At 38.0% G+C, this 15,724-nt stretch overlaps 1 protein-coding gene across 2 annotated transcripts in view; it reads right to left on the reverse strand.

The window, feature by feature from the left end:
* GRIA2 (glutamate ionotropic receptor AMPA type subunit 2) overlaps positions 1 to 15,724 on the reverse strand; it is a 149,011-nt gene that overhangs the window by 20,016 nt on the left and 113,271 nt on the right. For both annotated transcript variants that reach the window (XM_079921036.1, XM_079921035.1), the window contains exons 7-12: positions 14,285 to 14,452; positions 13,922 to 14,026; positions 13,134 to 13,244; positions 11,408 to 11,614; positions 10,546 to 10,916; positions 5,826 to 6,024 (exon numbers count right to left, since the gene is read on the reverse strand). In XM_079921036.1, the coding sequence (XP_079777162.1) occupies positions 5,826 to 6,024; positions 10,546 to 10,916; positions 11,408 to 11,614; positions 13,134 to 13,244; positions 13,922 to 14,026; positions 14,285 to 14,452 (1,161 nt within the window). The remainder of the gene's footprint in view (positions 1 to 5,825; positions 6,025 to 10,545; positions 10,917 to 11,407; positions 11,615 to 13,133; positions 13,245 to 13,921; positions 14,027 to 14,284; positions 14,453 to 15,724) is intronic.

Consider the following 15,724-nt stretch of genomic DNA (forward strand, 5'->3'; position numbering starts at 1 on the left):
CACATCCAGCATTGATTTAGTACTGAGTGCTTTAGAAACTATTTAAAGAGTTAAGCATGACTGAAAGATCTGTAAAGGGTCTATTTTGATGTTAGTAACATACATATAGTCAACTATACCCACTTCATCTCCATAATATTTGAAAGATATAATATATGTATGCATATGTATTCATGTATATAAAGTTAAGAAATATGTGTATGTATTTGTACATTTATATATACAAAGCTAGGTATATATACATATTTCTACCCACACAGAAATAGGTGATATATAGGAAACTATGGCAGAAAGATCTTTAGCTATACCAGAAATAAATAAGTATGGAGAACCACCACAAATTAGTGAAATCTGTTCTATAAAATACCAGTAAGGAAATCATGCTTGCATTATTGCTAAACACAAGCAATAAGTGGAACAAAATGTAACTATAATGAAATAGCACTTAATCCAGCTCTATACAGAAGCTGCTATAATGGCTAAAACATTTTTATTTACAAATATATTGCAATCAATATTTTATATAGTAACGTAAATAAGTGTATCTTATGCTAGAGAAGGAATTGAAAAAAAAAGGTTGCTGTCTTTAAAAGGATAAATTGTTGTAATTCTCTTGTATTTGTGGTTATTATATGGTAAAGGAAAATTTCAAACCAGTCTTTTCAGTCAGGTAAGGCACACCTGCATTAATACTATGTTTTATCTATCATTTATACTCTCTGGAAACTCTGTGAAAAGTCTACAATGCTGGATAACAACAATATGGATTCTTATCTGACTAAATCAATCTTCTGAGAACGGCATAATTAACTTCACTTAATGAGAAGGGGAATACCTTTATTTTGACCATATTTTAGAATCTCTTCCTTCCAACGCCAGCATAATTAAAGGAGACCACTTACTCAGAGACACACAGAGTAAGATACACAGATTGCAGTGGGGGGATTTAGGATAGGCATGAAGTACTTCCTTTTCGCAAGTTAATACTTCTGTTTCATGGATTGACAGGCCAATGGTAGGTTTATTTATAAAGCCATTTTCTATTCCCCACATCTAAGTTTCTGTAGGAAAATAATGCACATAGTTCTTACAAAATCATCTTCTGCTCATCTAATTCAAGATCTGTCCTCTTTTATTGAGAGAAGAAATTATCAAAATGTGAAAGTCTAAAATTAGTGGTGTATAACTGATAGCCTAATTCTTTCTTAATTATAGGTGTGTTACAGTGGCGCTATAATTAGGCAAGAACAGCAGCTCCAAAGTGAGTCAGACTTTACCTTTCACTCTATATGAGGATGTACACGGGTTCCGAGAGCAGAAAACTCTGGAAGAGGAAGATGCAGGGTCTATTTCCTCACACCTCTTGTTGGTTACAAGATTGTCCCCTATTTCCTCTCTCTAGCACAACAAAGTAAATATTCCATTCATATTTGTTTTACCGAGTATCACTTAAAGAACATACAGATTTTTAAATTAGAAAATTTACAGCTGAAATTGGAATTCTAAAACTAATGCACCCACGCTGACTTCCCTAAAAAAATATTAATATAGGGCTTCCCTGGTGGCGCAGTGGTTGAGAGTCCGCCTGCCGATGCAGGGGACGCGGGTTCGTACCCCGGTCCGGGAGGATCCCACATGCCACGGAGCGGCTGGGCCCGTGAGCCATGGCCGCTGAGCCTGCGCGTCCGGAGCCTGTGCTCCGCAACGGGAGAGGCCACAACAGTGAGAGGCCCGCGTATCGCTAAAAAAAAAAAAAAAAATTAATATAACCCATAATTATTAAATTATGTACCTGAAATCTGATTTAAAAAATCTTTAGATTTAAATTGAGTAATTATCATCCTAACGATGACAAAACAGATTCCTATAAATGAGATGAAATATTCTTCTTATAATTTGATATAAGATGCTTTCATCCCTTCAAAGATGTATCTTTAGTTAATTATCATTAATGTATCATTAGTTAATACTGGGACAAAAGACTAGGCTCTCAGAACTCCGAATTCTGTTTTAAAACTGGCCCTTTAATCTCTAAATGGTCTTAAACCAGTTATTTTTCCATCTTTTAGTTAGTTATACATCTTTAAAATTCAGACAGTGACCACCTTCTCCAATCAGTTTCTCCAATGGCTAAATCCAAAGCTCCTGCTGTGATAAAATCAGAAAGTTGACTTTCTGATAGACACTGTGATAGTAGAAAGTTTATAATAATATAAATGATAAAACCCCTCTTCATAAACAGCATAAGAAACAAAAAACTATCAGTAACGCCAAATGAAGCCACATTAGGAAACATAAGATAACTGTTAGAACGTTAAGTATTAGCAACTGGTAAAAGTTGTGTCTTCCACGTGTAATGAGCTGTCTCGGGCATTAGAGTAAGTATTAAATATAAGAGACGGCCAGAGAACAAAAAGCACAGTACCTGTCCTCAGTCTGGGGCCAGCCCACTCCCTCTGCATCCCCACTCCTGGAGGATCAGGCACCACGATGGTCAATCTCCCATCACTCACCCTGTCCTGCACCCACCTTCCAGGAGCCCCAAACGCCCCTGAGGTTAGAGGACAGTTGAGACAGAGGACGACCCAAGTGTGTGGTGAATGTTAATTTTAGGAACAGAAGCAAGGAGCATTTCCTTTGCGCCTCTTTCCACCGTAAGCTTAGAAATTCAACCAGACTACTGCTAATAGACAGATTGTAGAATATAACCTAGGTTTTAAGGGGAAAAATGAAAATCAATGAAAATCAATGATATTTGGCCTTTATAATGTCTATGAATTAGCTCCAGCTCATCCAATACGTTTAGAATAACGCTCTATAAGAGAAATTCTTTTTTTTACAAAAAGGAATTTGTTACTCAATTTCCATATACTAAAGCAATAAACTCTGTGGGGAAAGGTATGAGATGCGATGGCTACTGCTGCAAGCCAGAGTATCTCTGGAAACACCTCAGAGAGTCAGAAGCACAATTAAGATTGCCCTCACTATTGTCACCGTGGTACCCAATTATCCAACATTAATACAGTTAGAAAAACTATTCAAAAGTACTCAATTTAGCAGCACCTTTTTATTTAATCCAACTTTTAAAGAAACATACCTTTTGTACATACTTTCCCAAATCACAGCCATGCCATGTTTTAACGGTGGGATTAACAGGCATGCTCCTATTCACTTTGGCGATGTGTGCTCTTCCATTAGCCTCCCTTCACTGGTACAAACAGAATGAACAGTGTGGTTTTTAAGTACTTTTGAGCCCACACCTTCTTTCTCTAGATAAGGAGTAGCTGACTGCTCTGCTATAGCACTGAGACCTAGCCAAGGTCATGCATCAACAATTCCTTCTGAAGGTATATTGAGAGGAACTGTGAGGCCCCGTCTGGATTTCCACCATGATAATCCTCTAACGTGACATACGCCGACACGGAGGTGACCGAAACACAGCAGGAGAGCAGCAAAGTAAATCCGGAGGAAGGAAGGAAAAACAGTGTACGGAAAGCACTCTTTAGGAGTAAAAGTCCTCAGCACACTTGTTATCTGCTGGAATTTGGTCAAGTCCTCACATGTATCCGAGCTTAAATTTAATAACGCACAACATGCAAACAAAAGTGATCGCCCCAACTATCAGACAGAAATACTGTGAGAGTCAGAGATGACGCATAAGAAACTGCTTTGGGAAACTATACTCATAAAGGTTATCAGGTTGCCTAAATACTCACATCACTTCTCTATTATTCTAGGGAAGGAAAGCACCACAATCCTACATAGGCGAGTGGCACCCCACAGATATGTCAGCGTGTGTGCACGCGTGCATGTGTGTGTGTGCGCTGCACGTGGGGACCATGGTCTCCATGGGGTTACTGAGCAGAAACACAAGAGTAGCAGATCCTTTGCCCACAGTCACACAGCCTTCTCACCCCGTCTCCTGGGGAATTTGCATATTCTAATCATGAAATCTTGGCATCCCGCTGATTAAGGCGCGTGTTTCTATGATCGAGTTCAGGTACACTGAAAAGCTCTGAGATCCTGAAAGTGCAGTTGCTGAGAACAGTTGGTCCTCTTGTTGTCCAAACAAGCTAACGAGAGTAACTCTCAACAGACAGTGTCTGGAAACAATTAAGGTTATTTTCGTCAATATAAGGAGTACTAAGTAAACCATATGATCTGACAAGCCTCTGCCTCATTCACAGGGCTCATTTACTTCAAGAGCGCGGAACACCAATAAAATATACCAGTAAAATAGAAGCAAGACCTATCGGGACACAATTTAAAAATGTTTCAAACTACACTTCTAATTGAGAATCATGCGATATTCTAATCTATTTTAATAGGTCCACTGTTATGATCAGGCTAGAGCACTGTGTTATATTAAGAGTATTGCAACTATTTTCAGAAGTAGCAGTAAATTGTCATTAGTAACAAATCTGCATTACAACATTCATACGCAGCATCAAAGTCAAAGTACCCGCTGACAGATGGACCACGCTCTCAGCTTATGTCGCGGTACCTAGTGGAAGAGTCAAGGTCCTGCCCACCCCACGTACAGCCAAGTTATTTTCTGTTGTCAGCCGTCCGACAACACCACTTTTTCTCCCGTGATATCTGGAGCACAACTGATGTTATTTGGAAAAGAGACCAGTGGCAATGCAGAAGGAGACAGTCTTCAAATTACAGTCTACTACTTCAGCTGGAAGTTGAAAGTCCTAAACCCTAATGCAGAAGTAAACTGGCCTGGATCTCACTCAAAGTTAGGCACACCCAAAGATGGACTATCAGAGATCATCATATGCTCCGTGTTTGGCTTAATGTCAATACCAAAGTTTATCTGCTATATTTAAGCGTTTTAATAGAATGAGTTCTTATAGAGAGATAATAGTATAATGAAAGAAAGTTATACCAACATCAGCCTCTGGACTGGTGCCCATAAACAGAGACCATAATGAGGCCACAGATCTTTTAAAACTCAAATACATTTAATAGACATGTTGATTCCCATTTTAAAAGTCGAGAAGTTGAAGGCCTTTGTTAGCCTTTTCTTGGAGGGTTTAACAGAAAGTTTGGAATTTCCACATATGAACACAATCTGTTTCCTGACTTAGAATTAACATAACGGATTGGAAAGTGAGTTTTCAACTGTAAATTATGTAAGATAGATGGAAGTCATGCTTTAACATAAAACGAAGTACAACATCCTTTTCTTTTAAAAATAATCACCTAAATTTAACTATACTTTGCTTCAATTTTGTTCCGAAAAGACAATCAATTTTTTTTAAAAACTAGATTTCTTTGCAACAAAGTGTTTTTCTCCAAAGGAGTCAGGAATCAAACAAAAGGATAGAGAGAGTGCTAAGTATAGCGGTAGGGGAGGGAGCGGGGTAGAGTCAAGGTTAAAAACAGACATAGAAAACAAACTTATGGTTACCAAAGGGGAAAGGGCAGGTGGGATAAATTAGGAGGTTGGGATTAACATACACTCTACTCTCTACTATATATAAGATAGACAACCAACAAAGACCTACTGTATAGCACAGGGAACTCTACTCAATATTCTGTAATAAGCTAAATGGGAAAAGAATTTGCAAAAGAATAAATTATATGTATATGTATAACTGAATCACTTTGCTGTACACCTGAAAGTAACACAACACTGTACATCAGCTATAGTCCAATATAAAATAAAAATTAAAAAAAAACAGAAATAGAATTAGAGACAGGGAAGGAAGTTACTTGCACACAGCACTTTTGTGTAGACCACGGAAGGAGGGGCAAGGGGGCACAAAGTTTAATTACAAGAACAAAATCGGAAGTTAGGAAGCAGAATCTCTTACCCTGAAAAATTCCTTAGTGGAGCCAGAGTCTAAGGTTCCATAAGCAATTTCTGTCTGCTTAGAGAGATCCTCCGCACTTTCAATGGGAGATACCATCCTCTCCACGGTCAGGAAGGCAGCTAAGTTAGCCGTGTAGGAGGAGATTATGATCAGGGTAAAGAACCACCAAACTCCTCCAACAATGCGCCCGGACAGGGATCTGATAACAAGTACGAAATGGATTTGTAAAGCGAAATGAATGACCTCGTAAGAAAACAAGTTAGCAGTATTATGCAAATATCGATTTATAGGGAAATATTTCGCTTTATACTTTTCAATATACCTGCGAGTTGATGACACTTGAAATGATTAAACCTTCTGGGCAAGGAGTACAGATTTGCTAGATTTGATGAGACAGCCAGAGGCAGAACTTCAGATTCCTGAGATTCTTTCATAGTTATCATGGCCAAAGAGCTTATGGTATGAAATATCGTAACAATCGATTTCAAGAAATGTGCAAATAATCTATCCAATGCTCATACTACTTCATCCACTCATGACATAAGCAATCGAACAATAGAATCTAAGATCAACAGCAAAACTCAGAACAATGTTGACAAGCAAAAGCAAATATCACAAATAAAAGAGTATGTACCACAGATGTGGCTTCAAACCCTGAAGAAACCCTCCTTTTAATCCAGCCAATGAATTTCAAAACCCTCAAAAAAGGTCCAAAATTTCATTAGGTATTCTTGTGTGTGCAGAAACATAGGTTTTAGATACAGTACAAGATTAAAATGGAAAATAGTGATACTACAAACAAAGTATGACACAAAATATTATTCTTAATGAATAAAACTCTGATGCTTCAGGGCATGGACAGCTATGACCCTGTTCCTTTTTGCCTCCTGCTTAAAAAAAAAAAAGAAAACTCAAGGAGAACAAATTAGACATGTAAAAGTTTGCCAAGATATAAATTCCTAGTTGAAATATAATAACAATATTCCTGTGACCATAAATTCTTACTTAAAATACTTTTCAAAAGCTTAATTGATTCCCAGTAATTTACTGGTAGATAAACCCTAGGTAGATAAATGTAGACATGTAGATACAGAAAGAGATACATAGGGTATTATTTGGTAAGATTTGGTGAGGTTCTACATATAATGGTATTTCAGTAGTATTAACACACCAGTATAATAACTTTTTCTTTTTTGTTAATAACTCTGTTATGCCTAAAAATTAAACCTTCTACAGTGAAGAGGTAACACTTCTAAAAATTTAAATCATGAAAATGTGCCAATTTATGACCTAAACTAAACCTCCTGACAATTAATAACAAGAAATATTTTTGATGAAACATAGACACTACATCAAATTATTAGATCGTATTTGTAGAATAAACTACTCAAGCAGTCAAGAAAAGGGGTGAAGTTAAAAGTAAAGATTTTTTAGATAAAAACATCTGCAGCTAAAATAAAAGAGAAAAAGAGAGAGAGCACACAAGCAATGAAAAAATAATAATAATATAATTAAGAGCCTTTACCAGTCTCTAAGAGTTGCAAAGAATGAAACAAATATGATAGAATGGAAAAAAGTTAAACAAGTCTCACTTATATTCTGAAAAGGATATTAAATACATTTTGATTTTGGAAAAACCCTATGTAGACACAGCCACTCTCAAAATGTTCACTATTTATTCCATCACAATGGAAGGTATAATTGTATGACATGTAACCTGTACTGAAGAGGGTAGATTCAGTAACTGCCTACTCACAGCCCTTAAAACAAAACGATTGCATGGTAATTGCTTTTGATACTATACATTTCAGGTTTATTTGTAATATATTTGAGAATCATTTTTATAAGTCATTCTGTTCTAGCTGTAAATTTAATTAAATATGCCAGTTTATTTACAGTGTGTGAGATAACCCCCAAAATTTATTTGACTTGTGCATTATTCAAAACAGAAAATTCTTGAGCAATTTATTATTTACTTGTAAGTGTTTTCAAAGGATCAATTATGATTCTGGAGTTCCTGAGAAATTTTATGCAGAGGAGCAAATTCAGTATTATGTTTCATGGTGACAGACAAAAATGTTTTTCTAATTAAAAATAAAACGTTCCTCTCTCAGTATCTGCACTAACGGAGCAAATAAATGCACATATTCTGCCATTTCTTTTAAATTTCTATTAAATAATTATTTTAAGAATGAAAATTTTTAATCATTTTAATCCTTTCAGGATATTGGGGGGGAAAAAAAGAAGAAGAAAACTGGAGAATAAGAGTCAACTTTACAACGTTTTGCTCTCATAATTCTTTGGTCCTAGTCTCCACAAAACTACAGTTAACGTATTCTAAACTTAATTTCAGGCAATGACCAATTCAGTTCAATAAACCATTCTATATTAAAATTTAAATGTGTTCTACTCATATAAATAATAGAGTTCCATACCATATTTTACTTGGAAAAAGTTGATAAATATCGTTTAAAATATACAAAGAGCATCTCTAAAGTGATCTGTGGATTTCATACATTATTATTAAGATTTGTTAGGTACTAAGCTGCTCTATTCTTTCCTAATCTAGAGTTACCATCATTGCATTCTAAAAAATGATAGTGTGGTTCATTTAAAAAACTCCTTGAATTTCCCAATATTAGGTAGTAAGTTCAATTGGTAAATGCACGTATACCATAAAGTGAAAGATACATGTGCTTGAAAATTTTAATGAAGTGAATTTTGCTTATATATATATGTATATATCTATTGATATCTATTCTGTGGCCAAAAAAATGCTAACAAGGAAAAATATGCTATCTAAAATTGATACATCTTACCAGGAAATAAAAATGATTACATGTGGAAGTTTAGTGAGTCATGACTCATGAAAGAAATCACAAATGAAGAAAAAAGATAATATCTTAGGAAGCAGGCTTGTTGAAAATTAGAATGTCACTATGTCATGGTGGACCCTGGGAAAACACAGATTGTTAAATGTCCCTTGTGCCCCAGCTCCTATATGTCAATATGTTTTCTGCTCCTAGACAAGCACTGGAGGCCAGAACCTTCAGAGCCCTGGTGCATGAGGAGCGGGGCAAACAAACCTGGGTCCATCGATGGGAACCCAGGTCGATATGTCCTGTGTCCTAAGGAACCTTCACATGCTTCTCCTGCTGATTCAAAAGGCAGAGCATAGTTTGTGGAACCTTAGGATAACTGCCTGATATCTCAGGACTATGGTAACATCATACTTCAAGAGCCTTCTTACCAAAGATGAATCACTTCATTATTATTATGAGCCACAGTGTTCTCTGAGATTCCAATCTGGTTAGTATTTTCCTCCTTCATCATTAGAAACTTCTCTTTATGCCTTTAAGTTCAATCAGATCAACTATAGAGATGAAACTATGAATCTTATATGTTTTGTCAGAGGTCATAATTATATATATATATATATAGTATGTAATAATTATTATTATATGCTATACATTAAAATTATATATCTCTCTCTATATGCAATGCAAGTACCATTGATATAGTTCTAATTTAGTGCAGTTCCATACAGAAGCCACAGGGAATTTGATGGAATTACGATTGTTCAGATCCGTAAAATTCGTAAGAATGTGCCCTGCTATCTGAGAAGTAGGTCGTTGATAATTTCTGCATACATGATACATTCCCTTTATCTTGATGGGTGTAGTATACAGAAAAGATCGCGGAAGCTACAAAATTTTGAGCTTCACATATAGGTTTTTGAAATTAATCACTTCTTATCCCCAAAGTGCTCAAAAACTAACAATAAGGAAATAGTATTTAAGAAGCCATTGCCTCAGTTATTAAGATACCCATAGACTCAAAGGAGGGTAATTGAGCCCAAATTAAAACGTGCCGGTAGATCGATCATCATATAGGCTTTACATGTGAAAGCAATCTCATTAGGAAAAGTACGATGTATTCCTCTGAAGAACCAGACATGGCTACCATTCTTAGTCATGTACGTGACATGAAGAAGGGCAATGTGTGTTTTGGGATACATTCATTATATTTAGGCATTCTAGGGCAGGAATTAAAATATTATAATGAGAATAGGGATGTATGAATTTATTCCAACCTGTATGTGTATTGCTATTCAATATGGCACAAGCGTTTGTAACCATCAGTCGTCATTATTACCCACCTATATATTTCTAGATACTTGGAAAATATATTATCATACATTCTTTTTAACCCAGCAACCTAACCTTTAAAAAAAACACAAATTTTATAAATATCTCTCTCGTGTCATTTCCATGAGCTAATAATGGGGGGGAAGAAAAAAGAGAGAGAGAGATGAGATGTGTGCAAATGGAGTTGTGTCGCTTTTGTAGTTAGTAAGTAATGTTGCCCATTTTCCCATATACAGGTCTGTGGAGCAAAACACAGATGACTGTAAAATGAGAATATGCAGCAAAAACACGGTACCCCTCCAAGAAGGCATGGAATGATGGGAACCTTATGCATTTTACAGCCTCTCCATGGTGTGTATAATCTCACCAGGGAAATATAGGATCAACGTTCAAAGAACATTGCTCAAATATTTCACAGGCTTACGCCGACGGTAAGAGTCTGTCCTCACGAGTCTTACGCTGCTAGGACAGGTAGTCGGCGGCTGCTAACTTCTTTACAGTGAATTCATAAACACCATGAATGTCCACTCGAGACCTAAAATGCACAAAGTTGAAGCAGGTGAGTAACCAACCTTGGCGAAATATCGCATCCTTGCTGCATAAAGGCACCCAAGGAAAACCAGAGACTATTAAAAATCCCAAATTCATTAGTTGATTCACTACTTTGTGTTTCTCTTCCATCTTCAAACTCCTCAGTGTGCCACTCGTAGGGGCTAAATCTGCTGACCAGGAATAAAACTACACTGACCCCTATGTAGGCAAACACAATGCACATCCAGATCTCATAGGCTAAAGGGTCAAGAAATGAAAACACTCCCGGTTTGGACTTCTGAGGCTTCTTGATCATGATTGATATCCCGAGGCTCATAAAGGGCTTTGAGAAATCGATCACCTCCTCTCTCACAAGGGTGATGGTTAATGGAGCAATTGCAATATCAGCTTTCTGTAAGGGAAACAAAGGAAAATAATAGAACCAGGAGTCACGGTCAGAGAGGAATCGTGGTTACGTTATCTGATCAAAGGGAAGGGAAGGACATCAGGAAACTGGGAATAATCATTTCCCTGGTGGCATCCCAGTACATACTTAACAGAAGAAAAGCAATTAGTTCCCCAAACATCCCTCCTGTTTATAAATACAGAGTACACCCTTCTGGCTTGATTACGATAAGTACATCTGCCTCTATGCCGTGGCAAACTCTGAACAATGCATATGGCCCATAGGCTTCAAGACAGGTGAGATGCCTGTCTCCATCTGCACATTTGCTTCTAACTTCATCCTTCATCTTCAAATGTGCACAAGGAAATAACACAGCATTCCTAGAGCAATGTGGGAAACCCGCCATCTCAGACATTGGTACTTTGCATGGAAGGCAAGCATTCTCTCAACAAGAGTTCAAACGTAATGACTTTACCTTTGAGAAGCGCAGTACTTACCCCATATACAAGTTCTCCAACCATCCCATTCCAAATTTTCGTGTCTGCATCCCTGGCCCCATACTTGCCATCCCCAACAATGGTCAACTTGTACTTGAACCCACAATGCTTGGCTATTTCTGCAGCCAAGTCAACACAGTAGCCCTCGTAGCGCTCATTGCCTTCAAGCATTTCATGATTTTTCTTCATCATAACATATGGAGATTCCTATATGGAAAGAAAGGGCTCTGGTTGATCAAAACAACTGTGTTCCCGATCTACTCGCATCCACTCAAATCTTCTGGTTTAATTATTACCTGTAAGCCAGAGATGTTGTAGAATACAGATAGTGGAAAATACGACTGGGAAAAAATGAAGCATAATGCTTCTGATCAAAGGTCCTCATCTATCTTTCATTATATTTCATGCACATGGCTGGCACCTGGCCATACCAAAGTAAACAAGAGACTCGAAAGCACAAACTGTTAGTATGTCCCCTTGTGGTGCTTGTAATCCTAGTATTTAGAGAGGAATAATGTGGTTTAACATCTGTTTTAGTCAACTCTGGATCCACCACTCTCTTATTCTAAGTTAGGGCTCCCCTGACTCCAAAGAACCAGCCTTCACCCAAAACCCTGTGCCACTACGAGTTCGAGGATAAGGTTCTTGTGGAAATCGGGTCCATGATCAGTGACGCCCAGACTCAAAGAGTCGTTGCCATAGTGACGTATGGAATCTACCCTCTCAGACTTGAGAGCGCACTTGCTCTTTGAGATAGAATATCCTAGAATTACGCTACACGGATAGCTAGGGAGTAGCATGCCCCCTGTGAACACCATAAAAAGGAAGCATGAAAACGTGACTCAACACCAGCCCCCAAATTTTCTCCACTGGAAAGTGGCACTGAGGATATTTGGGGTTCAGTGAGATGCCTCCTCTCAGTGGCATGATTGAGGCAAAAATCCTCAAACGTCTAGCTTACATTTATTAAGACTTTTCCAAGTGCCAACCAATGTTCTTATCCAAATCCCTTGTTAACCTATGTTTGCTTCTCAATATTGTTACCATAATGAATCTCACAAATTCACTACATCACAACTTAGTAAAACGAAATCAGACTGTTTTGCTGCAAAATCACGTATTTCCTCCATTTCATTTCCCCAACAGTTTCTTCTTGTCATAATCGACATCTGCCGTCCATCTATCCAAAGCCTCGACGTTCAGGATCCAGTTCAATTTTGTCTCATCCAGCCAATATACATCCACTTAGCCCTAGCTATGTGCCAACTACTGTGTTGAGACTCGGGGTTAAAAGGAAGGGAGATCACCCTTGTCTTTCAGGAGTTCACCTTTCCGTACGAATATAGAGAAGTTGACAACATTATTAAACCATGGAACAAATCTAAGGACAGAACGGACCCAGAATTGTGTGGGAGTGGAAAGGTAAAACATGGGAGGAATACAAGGAAGGCTGTTCCAGGCTTGCCCTAGGTGTTCACCCACGTGAGCACCAGGTTACCAATTATCTGTGGAGCCGAAGTTCAGTCCTGAAGAGGATAAGACGTATTCTGAGTGCCGTTGCTCGTGTTTGTGAGTCCTTCTGACAGAATGAGCATGCAGCGAATGACTAAAACATTCAGAAGCATCACTGTATCAGTTATTCTCCTAAATATAAGCAGCGATTCCAGTTGACAGATATTTTTCTTAAGAAAAAGAACGCAAAACAGAGGCATAGGTAGCTAATTACCAAAATTGTAGTGACGACCACAGTCTTATTCTCAAGCCCAGAAGTATCGTTTCCAGAAGGGAGTTCGGTGAGAGTAACAACCATTTTGTCGACTTCGCTCCAGTACCCGATCTGCAAAAGGGTACAGAAGGTGGGCACCTGGACATAGGACCTTCCTGCTGGCAAAGCACTGAGTTATTTTCAAACCCATGTTTGAATCTGAAATCACACCTATGCTAACTAGGCTTGCTCTAAACAGAGATGTACCTTTTATGCACGTGAATCTAATAGCAATAGAAAGAGACTATAAAAATAAACAAACAAAAACAATTCTTAGAAACGGCTTGTCTCTTCGTGTTCACTTTTCATACTCTCTAAGGGTAATTTGTGTGGGAGTGATCATATAGAAACATAAATAAAATCCAAACAGTGGCATTTCAGCCACAACAGAAGAAAAAAAATGTTGACTTGAACAGTTACATCCACATTTGCACCAGCTATGTTTGGTCTCTTGAACCATAATCTTTCAGGAACGGTTCTTTTTCTTCTCATTAAACTCTTTTTCTACCTCTGTCTAAAAAAAAAAGTATAACAGTTTTATTTATTATATCTTAAAATTACATTTCAGGATTACTTACCAGAAATAAATACAGTTTATTTAGAAAACATATTTTAAAATATATGTTTCTGGAAGTGGTTGAATCCAGCTATGTGAATATATGTCTCCAGGATTCTGGAAGATGAGGTGATGGGTTCACTAACTCACCTCCTCACACAGAGAGAATGCCTTCAATTCACTAATGATTTACCTTCCGTGGCCCATTCGTTTTGAGCTCCATGATGTTAATTGTATAATTTATTCTTTTTCCATTCTGGTCAAACTTGATATTTCCTGAGAGACCTTCAACCTGCACCTAATGAGGAAATGGGAAAGGAGCACAATTATAAATTCACTTCCACCAGATACAGAGTGGTTGACCAGATGACTCTCCCGGGATGCAAGTCAAGAAAATGACACTTATTAGGTTTCTGCTCTTCAACCTACCTTTGTGTAGTTAGGAAATAATACTCCCTCTTTATAAAACAGAAGGGATAAAACAAGAATGACTAATTCAGCAGGAAAAAGTAGTGGCCATCGTTAAGTCACATTACAATCATTTTCAGTGACTGACCTGTTTGAGGGCCCTTTCTATTTCTACCCCTTGTCCCCAGGGCACAGCTGGGTTTGCCAAACAGTCTCCTGCATTCCCCCTTCGGGAGATTTCAATTCTCTGCTTCCGTAGGTTTCGAAAAGCTTCGGTCATCACTTGAACGGCGTCATAGGTCAGAGCAGAAGTATACTGAAAAGTACCACACACATTTCATAAGAATGGGAGAAAATTCAGAGGCTCACTGTACACTGGCAATCAAGATTCCAGTTGCCCACCATACATACCGTATCAGGGTCCAAGAATTTAGGCACAATTTCTATCTCTAGGAACCTAAGAATGTAAGAGGAGTAGTATGGAATATTGGAACTATGAACTGTCCCTTTGATTCTAAACATTTTCAATGATATTAACATCTCATCTATTTCAGGTGAGACTTTTCATAATAATTGTGTTGAGGTTTTCACTTTTGTTTTTGTTTTTCTAACTAGTTTCTCATTAGAGCATCACTTTATGGCCTGACCTGGTGATATGGGAAATTATGAAATTAACAAATCAATATTTCTCTACTGTCTAATGAGAGATTCACCTGGCAATATGGAAAGAACACTGATCATTTGGGGGACCCTTAATCTCTAATTCCACCCTAGTGATGTTCACATAGATCTGCAGTGATCTTTTGAGTGATTATGATACTCAATTAGAAGAACAACCAAACTTCATGATTTCTAGGTCCCCTCAGGCTTCAATAATCTATGATAGTCCTGGTTACAAGCTTATGGTATTCAGATCCCAGTGGGGCAGCAGGATTATTTTAGGAGCCTGGGGCGAAGCAGAAAAAAACTACTATCAATACATGTGCACTAGGCATGGTCAGGGGCTGGATAAGTATTATTATGGCATGTGTATATATTGTCATTTATCTACGTTCGATGCTGCTGTCAATAATGATAAATCCCATTGTAACGTAAAAGCTTTAATTACGGCTGAGGAAATTTCTGTTATTCAGTATTTTTCAGTCTTTAGGTAACAGAAGTACAGTGAGGCTGGGGGGAAAATGACATATCACACTGATTTTGTGACACTAAAATTTTTGACCACGCATCCGAAACAGGACCTCAGCATTTCCAAATAATCCTCCTCTTTCTTCAGTAACTTGGTTCTTCCACTCTCAAAAGTGACTATTCTATACCTTCTTCTATACACTTCTCTTTCTCTCCTGCTGACTCCCCTGCCTTCCCGGTCGCCAAGAAAATAGATGCCAACAGACAGAACCGGCTGACCTTTCCACCGAAAACTACCGAGCTCCACCCTCCCTCCGTCTCCGTCCTGAGCTGGCATCGCTTGAGGTGGCCACGCCCCTTCTTCAGGACAGCCACTCCAGCCTCACACTGACTCCGCCCCTCAGGCCCCTGAGGACATTTTGTTCTGCACTTATACTCTCAATATCCCGCGTCAGCCTTT

This window comes from Stenella coeruleoalba (genome assembly GCF_951394435.1).
Source record: "Stenella coeruleoalba genome assembly, chromosome: 4".
NCBI lineage: Eukaryota > Metazoa > Chordata > Mammalia > Artiodactyla > Delphinidae > Stenella > Stenella coeruleoalba.